The 19,469-nt window shown below is 46.3% G+C and overlaps 1 protein-coding gene across 1 annotated transcript in view; it reads right to left on the bottom strand.

The window, feature by feature from the left end:
• Window positions 1-19,469, bottom strand: part of podxl2 (podocalyxin-like 2) — a 58,751-nt gene that overhangs the window by 16,737 nt on the left and 22,545 nt on the right. Inside the window, exons 2-4 of the mRNA XM_060835827.1 lie at window positions 16,497-16,772; window positions 6,542-7,107; window positions 978-1,052 (exon numbers count right to left, since the gene is read on the bottom strand). Of these exons, the coding sequence (XP_060691810.1) occupies window positions 978-1,052; window positions 6,542-7,107; window positions 16,497-16,772 (917 nt within the window). The remainder of the gene's footprint in view (window positions 1-977; window positions 1,053-6,541; window positions 7,108-16,496; window positions 16,773-19,469) is intronic.

A 19,469-nucleotide genomic window follows, 5' to 3' on the forward strand; every position in this document is an offset into this window, starting at 1 on the left:
TGTCTCCACATTTCTGTTCTGAATTGACCCCCTCTAATTTTAAGGCTGTGTCCAAGGGTCCTAGCCACCTCGCCTAACAGAAAAAATTTCCTAGCGTCCACCCTTTCCAAGCCATGTTTACAAATGTCTAACAAGTTTACAAAAGAAACAAACGCGACATGAGACAAGATTTATTCCTGTAGCCAGTTTTGATCTCAAATGCATTTGCCAATAGTGTCAACAAGTCAGAGATCTACAGTACAGAAAAGGGCCTTTTGGACTATCCAACTGCACTGGTCAAAAGTGAACACCTGCCTACTGTGATCCCATCTCCCAACCTTTAGCCTTGTATGCGTTAGCATCACAAATGCACATCAGAATACTTATAATGAGAGTTTCTGCCTTTACCATCCTTCCAGGCAGCATGATGGAAACCGTTTCAATCAAAGTATTTGAAAAGGAATTAAGATGGTTATTGGGAAAGGATCAGTGCACAGGGAGAAGGCAGGAAAATGGCACGAAATGAACTGCTCATTCTGATAGGGTTGCAGACATGATGGGCTGAATGGCCTCCTTCTGCACTGTAACAATTCTGTGATTCTGAATCGAGGGAGGGAGATTGACCAGGATTCTGTTGGAAACTGCACTCCCATTTTATCCACCTGAGACAGGAGACAGGCACCCTCCTCCTAAAGCTGGCACCTCTGACAGAGAAAGTTCAAAGGAGATGTGAGGAGTAAGTTTTTTTTACACAGAGTGTGGTCGGAGTCTGGGGGATGCTGCCGGGGTGATGGTGGAAACAGATACAATAGGGGTGTTTAAGGGACTGTGGTATTAGATAATCACATGAATATGCATGGAATGGAGGGGTATGGACCAAGGGCAGGCAAATGGGATTAGATTAATTTGGTGTCACATTCAGCACAACAGCATGCTGTACAGTCCTATGTTCTACCACTACCCCAGCACCATCTCCTCCCCACATGTTCAATACTCACACATTCAGTGTTTTCAGTCATGTTCAGGATAACGTAATTCCTTCCAGCTAATTTGCTCCAGTCTCTGCAAGTAACCTGTTGAAGACAAGTGCAAGAAATAGGTCAGTCACAGCAGAGCCAGACGTGGACAATATGCAACGGCTCGTATTACCAGAGTGGCACAGCTTTAAAACTATTGCACACTGCGGCCAAAGCAGGTTGAGATACAGCTTTAAGAAACCTTTCAGAAACAATCGAGGTCATACCAGGAGCGACGCTCATCTGGAAGGCGGGTGACCATTTGTGAAGTGAAAATAGAAACTGCTACATTATTCAGCAGATCAGGCAACAGCTGAGAGCACATAAACAGAATAAGGGGAAGCAATAGCCCAATAATATAATTGCTAGATTCTTAATTCTGATTCTGAGTGAAGACATTTCTCCTTATCTCAGTCACAGAGTGGCTCAGTGGTTAGCACTGCTGCCTCACAGTATCTGGGACCCTGGTTCAATCCCAGCCTTGGGCAACTGTCCGTATGAAGTCTCTTTTTGTATCTATCTTTGGGTGCTCGGATTTCCTCCCACAGTCCAAAGATATGCAGGTTAAATGGATTGGCTATGGTAAATGCAGGGTTACAGGAATAGGGGGTGGGCCCGGGTGGGATGCTCTTGGAGGGGGTCAGTGTGTACTCCATGGGCTGGATGGCCTGCTTCCACACTTCTATGGAATGGTCTACCCCATATCCCGAGACTGTGGCTCATGGTTCTGAACTCCATGGTTTTAGGAAACATCCTTCCTGCATTTCTCCTGTTAGAATTTTATAGTGAGACCTCCCCCACACCCCCCAACCCTCACTTATTCTAATCTCCAGTGAATATAGTCCTAACTGATTCAGTCTGTCGTCTGCCAATCCTGTCATCTCAGGAATCAGTCTGATAAACCTTTGTTGTACTTCCTTTATAGCCAAAACATCCTTCCTCAAATAAGGAGACCAAAACTACACACTATACCACTACAGTCTAGATTGTACAGAGAACAGCCAGGGAATTCCTAGAGGCATGGCATTCATCCACAAACTCCATCAACAAACACATCGACCTGGACCCAATATACCAACCACAACAGCGGACAGCTGAAACTGACACCCAGAAGCGGTACGGACAGACCACTATAAATACCGGAAGAAACGTCAAAGAAGCGCTTCGCAGGAGGCTCCAGAGCACTGATGATGTCTCCTAGCCAGGGGACGAAACGTTTGCAACAAAAACTTCCAGCTCGGCGAACAGAACCACAACAACAGTCTAGAAGCATAAGGGCAACAGATACATGTGAACACCACCTCCTGCAGGTTCCCCTGACTTGAAAATACATCACCATTCCTTCACTGTCACCCAGACAAAATCCTGGAACTCCCTCCCTAAAGGCATTGAGGTATCCTGCATACAATGCGGGTATACAAGAAGGCAGCTCACCACCACCTCCTCATGGGGGGGCGATTAAGTATGGGTGACAAATACTGGGCTACCAACAATGTCTACATCCCATGAACAAACGAAGGCATGTGAGATGCAAGAGTTTAAATTTATTGCGCCCAGTGATATACCTGAAAAGTGTGTAGGTTGATGGTGGCAGGGTACAGCTGTAGGAGTGGGACTGATGACTGATTTGAAAAGGCAAGCACACGGAGCTAGGAGCTGAATGGCCTCCTTCTGCTGCTTCAACCCAGTGGCCAGGCAGCTACGAGTGGACTGCCAGCCAACAGCAGGAGAACAGCCGGGCACCAAATTAACTACCCCATCAACACAGCAGAGCTGACGATGGTAACCATGACAACAGTCTCGGCCTACATTTCCCTGGAGGACGTACTGCAGGTGGGATCTGAATGAGGGTATGATTAAAATAAACCCAAGTAATTAAATAACGGGTCAGCAGTATACAAGCAGACCTCATCGTGACAGGAATAAATAAAATAATACCAGCCTGTCCCTGACAAGTCAAGCTTAGAAAACTGTCCATCTCCGATAGGCGTTATTCCCAGCTGTGATCTGTGTGTAGCAGCTGATTTTGAATCATTGTGACAGCCTGCAAGATAGTGGGGGAAAAGATATCTACAGAACCCAACGCTGATAGATCAGAAGGATATTCATCATGGTCTAACTATACGGGTGGCACAGTGGTTAGCACTGCTGCCTCACAGCGCCTGAGAGCCGGGTTCAATTCCCGACTCAGGTGACTGACTGTGTGGAGTTTGCACGTTCTCCCCGTGTCTGCTTGGGTTTCCTCCGGGTGCTCCGGTTTCCTCCCACAGTCCAAAGATGTGCGGGTCAGGTGAATTGGCCATGCTAAATTGCCCGTAGTGTTAAGTAAAGGGTAAGTGTAGGGGTATGGGTGGGTTGCGCTTCGGCGGGTCGGTGTGGACTTGTTGGGCCGAAGGGCCTGTTTCCACACTGTAAGTCTAATCTAATCTAATCTATACGTAGATTTATCAGGAAATGAAGGCCCTGTTCATTTTTTTAAAAATTCATTCACAGGATGTGGGTGCCATTGGCTAGGCCAGAATTTATTGCCCACACGTATTGCCCAGGGGGGCAATTAAGAATTAAACCACATTGCTGTGGGTCTGGACTCACATGTAGGCCAGACCACATAAGGATGACAGTTTCCTTCCCTAAAGGATGTTAGTGAACCAGATGGATTCCCCCAACAATCGACAATGGATTCATGGTCATCATTAGACTCCTAATTTCAGATTTTCTTTTGAATTCAAATCCCACCATCTGCTGTAGCAGGATTCAAACCCGAATCCCCAGAACATTATCTGCGTCTCTGGATTAACAGTGTTGAAAATTGTCGCGCTGGAAAAGTACAGCAAGTCAGGAAACATCCGAGGAGCAGATGAATCAAACTTTCACGCATTCCTGATGGAGGGGTTATGCCCGAAATGACGATTCCCCTGCTCCTCGGATGCTGCCTGACCTGCTGCGCTTTTCCAGTGGCACAATTTTTGACTCTGATCTCTAGCATCTGCAATCCTCACTTTCTCTGGATTAACAATCCAGCGATAATGCCATAAGGCTATCGCCTCTCCATAACACAACTCAGATGGAGATAAGGGGTAGTGTTGCCTCCAGGATTGTCCAGAGAATTTTATTTTTAAATCATTTACAAGCTTCAGCCAGCATTTACTGTCGATCAAGGTTTGTGCGAAGATTTGTAGCTCGGGTGCTCGTTGTTGTGGTTCTGTTCGCCGAGCTGGAAGTTTTTGTTGCAAACGTTTCATCCCCTGGCTAGGAGACATCATCAGTGCTCTGGAGCCTCCTGCGAAGCGCTTCTTTGATGTTTCTTCCGGTATTTATAGTGGTCTGTCCTTGCCGCTTCCGAGTGTCAGTTTCAGCTGTCCGCTGTAGTGGTTGGTATATTGGGTCCAGGTCGATGTGTTTGTTGATGGCATTCCTCCACAAACTCCATCAACAAACACATCGACCTGGACCCAATATACCAACCACTACAGCGGACAGCTGAAACTGACACTCGGAAGCGGCAAGGACAGACCACTATAAATACCGGAAGAAACATCAAAGAAGCGCTTCGCAGGAGGCTCCAGAGCACTGATGATGTCTCCTAGCCAGGGGACGAAACGTTTGCAACAAAAACTTCCAGCTCGGCGAACAGAACCACAACAATTTACTGTCGATCTCTAATGGCCCATGAGACAGTTAAAAGCTGCTCACAGACCAGCCCAGGTGAGGATACCTGATGCCTTTCGGGAACCAGAATAGGTTTTAGTAACAATCAACTATAGGTACATGGTCACCACCATCCCAGTTTTTACACTGAATTTGCAACGGTGGGATCCAAACTCATGCTCCCAGAGTATTAGACTGGAATTGGAAGTTTACTAAACCAGTGACAATACCTTTACACCATCAATCTCACAATGCAAAAACCCAAAATTACAATCTGGGGAAGAATGCCTGAAAATAATGATTCATTCTTTATAAAACCTGTGTAGTAATAACTGCAGGTTTGGATGGAAAGGCTGTTCAGCTGATCATCCTTAGATCAGAGACAGTTGATGGAAATTTACTAGGAACAGCTGTACAGTTGGTGCACATCCATTATACAGAGTGGCTGGGGCTATTCTAGATGTGAAGATGTGAACTTGAAGCAGGTAGGCCATTCGACCTGACAACTTGTGGGTGGCACGGTGGCACAGCGGTTAGCACTGCTGCCTCACAGCGCCAGAGACCCGGGTTCAATTCCCGCCTCAGGCAACTGACTGTCTGGAGTTTGCACGTTCTCCCCGTGTCTGCGTGGGTTTCCTCCGGGTGCTCCGGTTTCCTCCCACAGTCCAAAGATGTGCGGGTCAGGTGAATTGGCCATGCTAAATTGCCCGTAGTGTTAGGTAAGAGGTAAATGTAGGGGTATGGGTGGGTTGCGCTTTGGCGGTCGGTATGGACTTGTTGGGCCGAAGGGCCTGTTTCCACACTGTAAGTCTAATCTAAACTCTGTAGGTTTAAAGCAGTAACTTTTGAAAGAGAATCAATTTGGTAGGTCCTCGAAAGTAAAGACAATTATAGAGCTGTGGAGAAAGGTTACATAGTAAATGGAGTTTCATGCAGAAAAGTGTGAGGTGATTCATCTTGGAAGGAGTAACAGGAATACAGAGTAGTGGGCTAATGGTAAGATTCTTGGTCATGTGGATGAGTAGAGATCTTGGTGTCCATGTACATAGATCCCTGAAAGTTGCATCCTAGGTTATTAAGAAGGCGTACAGTCTGTTAGCTTTCATTGGTAGAGGAATTGCATTTCGGAGCCACGAGATCATGCTGCAGCTGTACAAAACTCTGGTGTACACACTTGGAGTATTGCATACAGTTCTGGTTACTGCATTATAGGACGGACTTGGAAAGGGTGCAGAGAAGATTTACCAGGATCTTGCCTGGTATGGAGAGAAGGTCTTATGAAGAAAAGCTGAGGGATTGAGGCTGTTTTTGTTAAGAGGTGACTTAATAGAAACATACAAGATCATCAGAGATTAGATAGGGTGGACAGTGACAACTTTCTTTGTTGGATAGTGATGGCTAGCACGAGGGAAATAGGTTTAAATTGAGGGGTGATAGATATAGGACAGATGTCAGAGGTAGTTTCTTTACTCAGAGTAGTAGGGGCGTGCCTATGTTAAGGGCCTTTAAATGGTCATTGGATAAACATACAGATGAGAATGGAATAGTGTAGGTTAGATGGGCTTTAGATTGGTTTCACAGGTCGGCGCAACATCGAGGGCCAACTACAGTCAGTAACTACAGTCTGTTGCAATATAATGCAATAGTTCCATTCCCATGTGACATTGTCTAGTAAGCAGATTGTGTAATAGCAGCACCATTTAAACCAATGGAACCAGAATCAGCATATAGTCAATCCAGGTAAGGGAAGTTTGCATTCGACAAATTATGGTTTAAATTCTTCAATCTTGAAGAAACACATGTTATAGCAGAACAGACTGTAATCTCTTCCAAAAAGCTAGTACATGCACTATGGGCCAAACAGCCTCTCACTGTGCTATAATATTTACAGTCCTCACCTGTTTGGGGCCCAGAGGTTCCTCCCTGGCTGTGGTGGGTCTGGTACCAATGGCATCCTTGGGAGCGGACCCTGGCTCCGCTGATGGACCTTCTAGCCCAGGCGGATGCTCAGGGTCCATCCCGATGGAACCTGCCCCCTCCCAGTCAGTGACTGTGGCAACCGATCCGCTGAGCGCCGTGCTGCTGGGTGGGTGCGGGGGTGATGGCAGCAAGGGGTAGGAGGTAGCAACAGTTGTGGGAAAGTCCGAGGCAGCAGTTGGCAGGTCTGGTGCGCTCGTTGCAGATGTCAGAGCCTCAGTGCTGTCCCGTCGATCAGCGGGATCAGATTCCGTCGTCGTGGTGCTGTCATCTGGGGAGTCCCCATCAGGGCTGTCTGCTGCCAGGCTGGGTCTAGTGAACAGGGCACCAGTTGGTGAGCTGGAGGTCACTGCCTGCTCCCCAGTCTGGCCTGATGGTCTGGACCTGGTGCTTGGAGATACCCAGGCCTGTGCTAAGGAAACAAATGCACCGATTTCACCCGATTCAATAGTTTCAGCGATGGGCAGAGGGTCAGGTGTACTGGAGTCTGAAACGAGAGGTTAGCCAACAAATGCATTAATTCACATTGAACAGAAGGCCAGTCAGCCCATCTTGCTTATGCCAGCTAGTTGAAAGAGCTATCCAATTTGTTCCACAGTCCAAGATTTTAGTCATTACCCTGCAATTTTCTCCTCCGCTTATTGAAATGGAGGGTAGCTAAAGTAATCCCACCTTTTAAAAGAGGAGGGAGAGAAAAAAACGGGGAATGTGTGGGTTAGGTGGATTAACTGTGGAAAATGCAGGGTTACAGGGATAGCGTATGGGGGTCAGGGTGGGATGCTCTTTGGAGGGTTGGAGTGGACTCATGGGCCAAATGGCCTGCTTGCACACTGTAGGGATTCTATGATTCTAAGTTTCTTTGTTAGTCCAGAAGGTATTCAGTATTGCATTAACACAGAAGAAAAGAACATTTATGGCACGTAAGGAGGCCGTTTGGTCTATCATGTCTGGTAAAGATAAAGCCACTTGTTTGGGACCCAGAGGTTCCTCCCTGGCTGTGGTGGGTCTGGTACTAATGGCATCCTTGGGAGCAGACCCTGGCTCCGCTGATGGACCTTCTAGCTCTGGGACAAAGTATTTGTCCCAGAGGGTTACTCCTTCGTTAGAGGGAGAGAGAGAGAAGACTACTGGTGGTTTAACCTGAGGGTCACCAGACCTCAGGTGAGGGGCAAGATTGAGAAAGAGGGCCCTTTACAGTAACCACAGCCAGTATGGAGATCGAATCCATGGTGTTGGCATTACAACATATGACAAACCAGTCATCCAACCAACTGAGCTAACTGACCCCCACATCTGTGCTAGCCAAGCAAAAACAAAAGCAGCCTGATTACAACTCCCAGCTTTTGGTCAAACATAAGTATGGCATTTTTTAATATTTCAAATTTGTGATGAACACTTTAGCCCTTCCCACCATTTCAAGCATTAAACTCTAAATTTTCACTATCTTGAAAACGTTCTTCAACGTTCCTCTAAATTCTCCTTTGATTATTTAAAATCTGTGCACGTTAGTTACTGACCTCTCTGCTGTGTGTGTCATTGATCTCCTTATCCATTCTACCCTTCCAGAAAATTGTGGCATTTAACAGCATTTACATAAGACATAGGAGCAGAGAAAGGCCATTCAGCCCATCAAGTCCGCTCCACCTGCATTGATATCATGGCTGATCTGATAATCCTCAGAAGCTGCACAGTGGCCCAGCAGTCAGCACTGCTGCCTCTCAGCGCCAGGGACCTGGGTTTGATTCCAGCCTCGGGCGACCGTCTGTGTGCACATTCTCCCCGTGTCTGCGTGGGTTTCCTCTGGGCGCTCCAGTTTTCTCCCACAGTCCAATGGTGTGCAGTTTAGGTGGATTGGCCATGATAAATTGCCCGTCATGTCCAGAGATATGTAGGTTAGGCGGAATTAACCATGGGAAATGTAGGGTTACAGGGATTGGGCCTGGGTGGATTGCTCTTCAGAGGATTGGTGTTGACCCAAGAGCCGAATGGCCTGCTCCTACACTGTAGGGATTCTATGATTCCACTTTCCTGACTCTGGCCCATAACTCTTGATTCTCTGACTGATTACACACTGAGCAATAAACGTCTACACTGAGCTTTAGTATAGTGAAACATTTTAATACACTCTACAGAAGCACTAATTTGAAGTAATTTCTACGATCCACTCAATCTGACCTGAACCAGCTAGATCAATCCTGTAGAACATAGAACATTACAGCGCAGTACAGGCCCTTCGGCCCTCGATGTTGCGCCGCCCTGTTATACTAATCTGAAGCCCATCCCATCTACACTATTCCATGTACGTCCATATGCCTGTCCAATGACAACTTAAATGCACTTAATCTTGGCGAACCTACTACCATTGCAGGCAAAGCATTCCATACTCTTACTACTCTCTGAGTAAAGAAACTACCTCTGACATCTGTCTTATACCAACCTCCCCTCACTTTAAAGTTGTGTCCCCTCATGTTTGCCGTCCCCATACTTGGAAAAAGGCTCTCACTGTCCACCCTATCTAACCCTCTGATTATCTTGTATGTCTCTATTAAGTCACCTCTCAACCTTCTTCTCTCTAACGAGAACAGCCTCAAGGCCCTCAGCCTTTCTTCGTAAGACATTCAAGAACAGTAAGTGACTCATCTTCTGATTTCCCATTGCCTGTCTACAAACCACAAATCAGAGGTCAGACAGAATACAACAACATTCAGGATGCTTGATACTATTCAGGAACTGAAGCAGCCTCCTTGATTGGCATTCCATTCACCACCTTCAAATATTTACTCCTATCACTAACGCACATTAGCAGCAGAGTCTACCATTGCACTGCAACAACTCACCAAGGTTCTTGTGACAGCACCTTCTAAACCCACAACTCATCCACCTAGAAGGACAAAGGCAGCAGATACAAGGGAACGATCACCCCCACAAATTCCCCAACAAGCCACTCACCATCCTGACTTGGAAATCTATCACCATTCCTTCTCTGACACTGGGGTCAAAATTCCAGAATTCATTCCCTAACCCAGCACTGTGGGTGGCCGAACACCACACAGACTGTAGCGGTTCAGAAAGGCTGTTTACCATCATCATTCATAAGAGCAACTTGGGATGGGCAGTAAATGCTGGCCCAAATACAGATGCCCACATTTGCAAGAACAAAGAAAAGTCACCAAAAAAGTATTTGCAGGGCACTTTCTGAGGATTGAGGGCAGAGTCCTTGTGCATTTTTTTTAAGATTGTGGAAACAGGCCCTTCGGCCCAACAAGTCCACACCGACCCGCAAAGCGCAACCCACCCAGACCCATTCCCCTACATTTACCCCTAGCACTACGGGCAATTTAGCATGGCTAATTCACCTAGCTGCACATTTTTGGACTGTGGGAGGAAACTGGAGCACCCGAAGGAAACCCACGCAGACACAGGGAGAATGTGCAAACTCCACACGGAGAGTCGCCTGAGGCAGGAATTGAACCCGGGTCTCTGGTGCTCTGAGGCAGCAGTGCTAACCAGTATGCCACCATGCCGCCCATATTTATGGCTGAGATGGATAGATTCTTGATCAGTCGGAGAATCGAGGATGAAGGGGAAAGGGCAGGAAAGTGGGTGTGAGGAATGTTGGATCAGCCTCAGAGTCATAGAGTCACAGAGTCATACAGCACAGAAACAGACCCATCGGTCCAACTCGTCCATGCCAACCAGATATCATTACCTAATCTAGTCCACTTGCCAGCACCTGGCTCATATCCTTCCAAACTCTTCTTATTCATATACCCATCCAGATGCCTTTTGAATGTTGCAATTGTATCAGCCTCCACCATTTCCTCTGGCAGCTCATTCCAGATTTATACCAACTTCTGCTTGAAGAAGTTGCCCTTTAGGTCCCTTTTATATCCTTCCCCTCTCACACTAAACCTATGCCCCTATAGTTCTGGACACCCCCCACCGCAGGGAAAAGACTTTGCCTATTTATCCTATCCATGCCCCTCATAATTTTATAAACCTCTATAACATCACCCCCTCAGCCTCCGACACTCCAGGGAAAACAGCCCCAGCCTGTTCAGCTGAAAATGTGTTGCTGGTTAAAGCACAGCAGGTCAGGCAGCATCCAAGGAATAGGAAATTCGACGTTTCGGGCATAAGCCCTTCATCAGGAATGAGGAGAGGGTGCCAGGCAGGCTAAGATAAAAGGTAGGGAGGAGGGACTTGGGGGAGGGGCGATGGAGATGTGATAGGTGGAAGGAGGTTTCTGTGCAGAGGAGATGACCTGGGGGGTGCAGTGAGAGAGAGACTCACTGAAATCCTTGTAGAGGGAGGAAGAGAGTTTCTTCAAGGAAGGCATCCTTGCGATAGGGATTTGCCTGGCACCCTCTCCTCATTCCTGATGAAGGGCTCATGCCCGAAACGTCGAATTTCCTATTCCTTGGATGCTGCCTAACCTGCTGTGCTTTAACCAGCAACACATTTTCAACTGTGATCTCCAGCATCTGCAGACATCACTTTTTACCCTGCCTGTTCAGCCTCTCCCTATAGCTCAAATCCTCCAACCCTGGCAACATCTTTGTAAATCTTTTCTGAACCCTTTCAAGTTTCAAAATATCCTTTTGATAGGAAGGAGACCAGAATGGACGAGTTGGACTGATGGGTCTATAGAACATAGAACATAGAACAATACAGCACGGAACAGGCCCTTCGGCCCACGATGTTGTGCCGAACATCTATCCTAGATTGAGCACCCATCCATGTACCTATCCAATTGCTGCTTAAAGGTCGTCTGTTTCTGTGCTGTATGACTCTGTGACTCTATGACTCTGAGGCTGATCCAACATTCCTCACACCCACTTTCCTGCCCTTTCCCCTTTCCCCTTGATTCTCCGACTGATCAAGAATCTATCCATCTCAGCCATAAATATGGGCAGTACGGTGGCACACTGGGTGGCATAGTGGCACAGAATTGAATGCAATATTGCAAGAGTAGCCTAACCAAAGTCCTGTACAGCCGCAAAATGACCTCCCAACTCCTATACTCAATGCTCTGACCAATAAAGGAAAGAATACTAAATGCCTTCTTCACTATCCTATCTACCTGAGACTCCACTTTCAAGGAGCTATGAACCTGCACTCCAAGGTCTCTTTGTTCAGCAACATTCCCTAGGACCTTATCATTAAGCGTATAAGTCCTGCTAAGACTGCTTTCCCAAAATGCAGCACCCCGCATTTATCTAAATTAAACTCCATCTGTCACTCCTCAGCCCGTTGGCCAATCTGATCAAGATCCCATTGTAATCTGAGGTAACCTTCTTCACTGTCCACTACACCTCCAATTTTGGTGTCATCCGCAAACTTACTAACTATACCTCCTATGTTCACATCCAAATTGTTTATATAAATGACAAAAAGTAGTGAACCCAGCACCGATCCTTGTGGCACTCCACTGGTCACAGGCCTCCAGTCTGAAAAACAACCCTCCAACACCACCCTCTGACTTCTACCTTTGAGCCAGTTGTGTATCGAAATGGCTAGTTCTCCCTGTATTCCATGAGATCTAACCTTGCTCACCAGTCTCCCATCGGGAACTTTATCGAACACTGTACTGAAGTCCATATAGATCACATCTACTGCTCTGCCCTCATCAATCTTCTTTGTTACTTCTTCAAAAAACTCAATCAAGTCTGTGAGACATGATTTCCCACGCACAAAGCCATGCTGACTATCCCTAATCAATCCTTGCCTTTCCAAATACACGTACATCCTGTCCTTCAGGATTCCCTCCAACAACTTACCACCAACGTCAGGCTCACCGGTTGATAACCTGGCTTGTCCTTACTATCTTTCTTAAGTAGTGGCACCACGTTTGCCAACCTCCAGTCTTCCGGCACCTCACCTGTGACTATCGATGATACAAATATCTCAGCAAGGGCCCATCAATCACTTCGCTAGCTTCCCACAGAGTTCTAGGATACACCTGATCAAGTCCTGGGGATTTCTCCACTTTTATGTGTTTCAAGACATCCAGCACTTGCTCTTTGAAAACATGGACATTTTTCAAGATGTCACCATCTATTTCCCCACATTGTATATATTCCATGTTCTTCTCCACAGTAAACACTGATGCAAAATACTTGTTTAGTATCTCCCCCATCTCCTGCGGCTCCACACAAAGGCCGCCTTGCTGATCTTTGAGGGGCACCCTCCGCTCCCTAGTTACCCTTTTGGCCTTAATGAATTTGTAAAAACCCTTTGGAGTATCCTTAACCCTATTTGCCAAAGCTATCTCATGTCCCCTGCTTGCCCTCCTGATTTCCCTCTTAAGTATAATTCTAAGGATCCACTTGATCTATCCTGTCTATACCTGACATATGCTTCCTTCTTTTTCTGAATCAAACCCTCAATTTCTCTTGTCATCCAGCACTTCCTACACTTACCAGCCTTTCCTTCACCCTGACAGGAATATACTGTCTCTGGACTCTTGTTATCTCATTTCTGAAGGCTTCCCATTTTCCAGCCGTCCTTTTACCTGGGAACATTTGCCCCCAGTCAGCTTTTGAAAGTTCTTGCCTAATACTGTCAAAATTAGCCTTCCTCCAATTTAGAACTTCAACTGTTAGATCTGGTTTATTCTTTTCCATTAAACTAATAGAATTATGTTCGCTGGCCCGAAAGTGCTCACTCACTGACACCTCAGTCACCTGTCCTGCCTCATTTCCCAAGAGTAGGTCAAGTTTTGCATCTTCTCTAGTAGGTACATCTATGTACTGAATCAGAAAACTTTCTTGTACACTCTTAAAAAATTCCTCTCCATCTAAACCCATAACACTATGACCGTCCCAGTCTATGTTTGGAAAGTTAAAATTTCTGACCATAACCACTCTATTATTCTTTCAGATAACTGAAATCTCCTTACAAATTTGTTTCTCAATTTCTCGCTGACTATTTGGGGGGGGGGGGGGGGGGCTCTATAATACAATCCCAATAAGATGACCATCCCTTTCTTATTTCTCAGTTCCACCCAAATAACTTCCCTGGATGTATGTATTTCCAGGAATATCCTCTCTGCATACATCTGTAATGCTATACCCCTCCTCTCTTGCCTCCCTTTCTGTCCTTACTGTAGCATTTTGTATCCTGGAACATTAAGCTGCCATCCCTGAGCCTCGTTTCTGTAATTGCTATAATATCCCAGTCCCATGTTCCTAACCATGGTCTCTTGCATTATAATAAATGCAGTTTAATTTATCAGTCCTACCTTGTTCTCTGCTTTGTTCTTGCCTGTCCTGATTGTTTGACTTACTTCTTTTCTCAACTGTACCAGTTTCAGATTGATCTCTTTCCACACTATCTCCCTGGGTGCCAAACCCCACTGCCCGCTCGCACCCCCACCCCCCCCCATTCTTTTACATCCACCCGAGCAGCCCTACCAAATCTCCTTGCCAGTATGTTAGTCCCCTTCCGATTCAGGTCTGATTCAGCATACTTGTTGGAAGTGGGGATAGCCACAGAAGACTCCTGTATTACCTGCCTACCTTTCTTGGAGTTAACCCATCTACCTGACTGTATCTGTGGCATTTCTCCCTTCCAAGAACTGCCATCCATCACACCCCCAGCTCTTGCAAATTCTCTATTGCCTTTGTCACTCTAATCGATCCATTCAATCTGACAGGATTCACAACCAACGACATTTATTGCAGATATATTCCACAGTAACCTGTAAACCCTCTTGAAACTACCACATCCAACTCCCATATCACTCTACTATAGGCCATTTTTCTTCTTCCAATCTACAGATCCAAAAAATAACACCGTCTTATTGCTTGACAAAACACTGCTCCAGGCTAACTTAATACTTATGGCTTATATTTTTAAAATTTAATTAAGAGACAGATCCCAATAAAAACATATAATCAAGAAAGAACCCACTCTACTCACTATTGTAAATTTACAGCAAGACTTGACTTAAAATTATTTACTTATCTGTTTCTATGCTGTGATCCTCTAAGATTAGTTGTGAATTTCACTGTTTGTGAATTTTTCCCAGACACATTCCAATGTCCTGCGATACATGAATTCAAACAGCAAAGGCAGTAACTGTGCAGATTTGCTGCTGTGTCAGTTAGCAGTGTAGGTTTCTTTCTCTCTCCCCCTTACAGACCATGTTCTCACTGCCTTTGTCTGTCTTTCTCCCTTTTAAAAGGTACCATTGTTCTGACAATTTTTTCTCCAAAGTTCCAAAACAGCGTATGAAACAATAATTGCTGTTCCTGGAATTCGAGGAAATCACCTCCAACACCTAAAATACCTCAAAAAGGAGCAGCTGTTACAGCTACAATTTTTTCCCATCCTCCATCTTGGATTACCCAGAATCCTTGATCCAAATGAATGGAGGAGCAGGCTCAGAGGCCCAAATGGCCTAGTCCTATTTGTATTCCTTATAGTCTTATAGCTATAGCAACCAAGTCCTTAAGCTCCAATTGGTCACACAGAGGTCCCAGTGTATAAATGTAGGTCAATTGTTCTTCGTTGTGACTGGGCAGTTCAATGCTTTTCTTTGTTTACAGCATCTGCTTGTTGCACTAAAGATGGGGATTGAGTAAGGATTAGATGCCAGTAGGCCTTATTTTCCTAAGAAGCTTATCTAAGTATCACACAATGAGAAACCAGAATAATGCGATGGGGTTGTTTTCGATAGAGACAATTTCTCAGAACAATTCAATCGAGATACTCGGGAGGCCCCGAAGCAAGCAAAACTGAAATAGTGCTTTTGCGTACACGAAGGCAGTCACAAGGTGCAGAGTCCTGAAGGACAAATCCACCCCCCAGCCTTTGCATAGGAGCTAGGGCTCTGCATATTGCCCTGTCCACCATCTACAAGACACGCGTCAGGCGTGTGATAAAATCTTCCCCATTTGCCTGGGGCTGAGTGCAGCTCCAACAACACTCAAGAGGCTTGACAAATTCCAAGCAATGAACATCTCCAACATTTCAGAGTCTAACCACCTCTTGTTGACATCCAATGGCAACAACAGTACTGAATGCCCTCTGTCAACATCCTGGAGGCAGGCTTACCATTCATCAAAAGCTGAACTGGACTAGCCATACAAAAAGAGTGGATACGAGAACAGGCCAGAAACTAGGAATCCTGCGGCGAGTAACTCACCTCCTGACTCCCCAAAGCTTGTACACCAACTACAAGGCACAAGTCAGGAGTTGATGGAATATTCCCCACTTGCCTGGATGGGTGCAGCCCCATCCAAACTCAGGAGAGTCGGTACCATTCAGATCCGAAACATCGATTTTCCTGCTCCTCAGATGCTGCCTGACCTGCTGTGCTTTTCCAGCACCACTCTAATGTAGACTCTGGTTTCCAGCACCTGCAGTCCTTATTTTTACCATTCAGAATTAAGTGATTGAGTGACACTTTCCCCACCACCCCCCCCCCCCCAACACTCAATAACTTGTACTTAGAGTAACTCATGAAAGCTTCTTAGCAACTTCCAAACCAATGACCATTTCTAACTAGAAGGGGAGGGGCAGCAAATGCATGGGAACACCACCCCCTCTAAGCAACTCATGTGTCAGCATTCCTACAGTGTCCTTGGGTCAAAATCCTAGAATTCCCTTCCTAAGGCCATTGTGAGCTACCTACAGCACAAGGACTGCAGTGGTTCATGATGGCAGCACACCACCACCTTCTCAAGGGGCAATTAGGGATAGACAATAAATACTGACCCAGCCAGCAACACCCATTTCCAAAGGAGCAAATATCAGATTTGGATGTTGTTTCATTCACCAAACTATTCTCCTGGTGAACGTGAATGCCAAGCAGGTAAGAGCCATGACACCTGCACACTCTGTAACATAGACCTTTACAGGAAATCTCACCTGAGGAAAGCTTTGGCTCTTCATGGACTCCACCATTCCAGGCAGGTGAGCTGCTAAATTCTTCATGGAAGCCTTCCCCTGCTGGTGATATTTCGGCCACTGATCCGCCCACCCTGCCATCCTTGGTCCACAACGCAACTGTTTCCACATCCGCTGACGTGAGGTCCAAAAAATAAGACATGGTGGTGAGCTCCTTCCCTGGAGCAGCCATGAGTAGGCCAGTGACTGCCTCTCCAGCCATTGCAAACACAGAGCTTAACGTACCTACACAAAAAACTGAGGAGAAGATCCAACAAAATTAGCAGCTGTTTGAGGAAAAAAATACAACCCCATGCAGCCTACAATGTCCTTCTACAGACCAATATGCTACTTCCTTTACAATCTCCCCGAATCAATCCATCAACCCTCGTGTGGAACCATTCCCTTTTGCACCTGTCTGTCTTCCTCCATCCATAACTGATAGCTCACAGAGATTAACCAAACAATCTTTATCTTAGAGGGTTTTTAGATTAGATTACTTACAGTGTGGAAACAGGTCCTTCGGCCCAACAAGTCCACACCGACCCGCCGAAGCGCAACCCACCCATACCCCTACATTAACCCCTTACCTAACACTACGGGCAATTTAGCATGGCCAATTCACCTGACCCGCACATCTTTGGACTGTGGGAGGAAACCGGAGCACCCGGAGGAAACCCACGCAGACACGGGGAGAACGTGCAAACTCCACACAGTCAGTCGCCTGAGTCGGGAATTGAACCCAGGTCTCAGGCGCTGTGAGGCAGCAGTGCTAACCACCGTGCCACCGTGCCGCCCACAAATCTTTGTGAATCTTTGGAACTGTCTTCCTGGAAAGGTGGTGGAAGTAGAGTCTTTGAATATTTTTAAGGTGGAGGTAAATAAATTCTTCTTAATGGGTGACAGATTATTAAGAGTAGAATAAAGGATCAGCACAACATCAAGGGCCAAAGGGCTGTATTGTTCTATATTCTATATGTGCAATAGGAGTGTAGATCTGAGGTTGCAATCAGCCATGGGAAGGGATAGATAGGGAAAAGCTGTTACCACTCACTAAAAAAAGAAAAATGAGAGGGCATGGATTTAAAGTGATATGCAAATGAGCCAAGGTTGATGTAAGTAAAAACACTTTATTATGCAGAGCGTAGCTTGGGTCTGGAATGTACCGCCTGGAAACGTGGGGGCAGGTTCAACTGAGCTATTCAAGAGGGGAATTGGATCATTATCTGGATAGATATGACGTGTCAATAAAGCTAATTCAATTCAATTCAATAAAGGGGTGTGAGGAGAAGACAGGAGATTGGCCCACCCAAAACATTGACCCTCCTGCTCTTCTGATGCTACTTTACCTGCCCTGCTTTTTCCAGTCCACATTTTATCGACACTGGGTAATAGAACATGATGGGCCAAAGGGTCTCCTTCTGTGCCATAACAATTCTGTCACCTCCTTTCCCTCTTCTGTAGCTAATGTACGGCATTGATATCTACAGATGAAAAGGTTCCAATCTTGTGTTGTGTTGGTGGCTGCAGCTGTTTGAAAAGGAGGGAGCTATAATTGGCCTGACAACTCATGTCTATGGAAGTGGAGTGTGTCAGGTCTGGGGGAGTTATTGGGCATTGCAACTCTTTGCACGTTCTGCTGAAAAACCAGGCTTGGGTGGTAATCAGGAGGGGGGCCTACGTGGGCTCAAGTGTGACAGCATCCAACAGGAATGCTGGGGGAGTGTGCTTGTTATTTTCTTGAGATGGATTCCAAGGGGGAGATGTCAAGTCTGGCTCGTGCACTTGGGAAAACCATCTCAGTGCCACCCGGTGTCACACACCGAACACTAAGGCATAACCTGGTTGTTTCAGACTCGGAACCGAACATCGAGAGGATTCTCAGACTGATTAATTCCAGACTGATTCCTGAGATGGCAGGACTGACCAGTGCAGACAGACTGGATCAATTAGTACCGTAACCAGTGAGGTTTTGAAGAATGGAGGGGAGAGTCTCACAGAAACCTAGAAAATTCTAACAGGGTGAGACAGGGTAAACACAGGAAGGATGATTGGGGAGTTCAGAAGCAAACTTCACAATTTAAGGATATGGGGAAGCGATGGCCTAATAGTATTATTGCTGGAGCATTATCCCAGAAACACAGAGTAATGTTCTGGGGACACAGGTTCAAATCCTACCATGGTAGGTGGTGGAACTTGAGTTCAACAAACATCTGGAAGTAAGTGTCTAATAATGACCATTTGCCGATTATCAGGAAAAACCCATCTGGTTCACTAATCCCCTTCGGGTAAGGAAATCTGCCGTCGTCACCTGGTCTGGACTACATGGGACTCCACGGCAATCAAAGAACTCCTACAGTATGGAAGCAGACCATTCAGCTCATCAGGTCCACGCCAACCCTCCAAAGAGAATACCATCCACCTACCCGTGTATTTCCAAAGTTAATCCACCTAACCTGCACATCTTTTGATTATGGGAGGAAACCGGAGCACCCAGAGGAAACCCACACAGGCACAGGAGAACATGCTAACTCCACAAGTGCAGTCACCTGAGGCAATCCAACACCGGAACCTCCACATCACGGTTTTTAGATTAGATAAAATACTTTAGATTACTTACTGTGTGGAAATAGGCCCTCCGGCCCAACAAGTCCATACCGACCCGCCGAACAGCAACGCACCCAGACCCATTCCCCTACATTTACCCCTTTACCTAACACTACGGGCAATTTAGCATGGCCAATTCACCTGACCTGCACATTTTTGGACTTTGGGAGGAAACCAGAGCACCCGGAAGAAACCCACACAGACACGGGGAGAATGTGCAAACTCCACACAAACAGTTGCCTGAGGCAGGAATTGGACCGGGGTCTCTGGCGCTGTGAGGCAGCAGTGCTAACCACTGTGCCACCGTGCCACCCACATTTCACACAGAATCTCACACCTCGCCCTGAA

Source organism: Hemiscyllium ocellatum, chromosome 14 (genome assembly GCF_020745735.1).
Source record: "Hemiscyllium ocellatum isolate sHemOce1 chromosome 14, sHemOce1.pat.X.cur, whole genome shotgun sequence".
NCBI lineage: Eukaryota > Metazoa > Chordata > Chondrichthyes > Orectolobiformes > Hemiscylliidae > Hemiscyllium > Hemiscyllium ocellatum.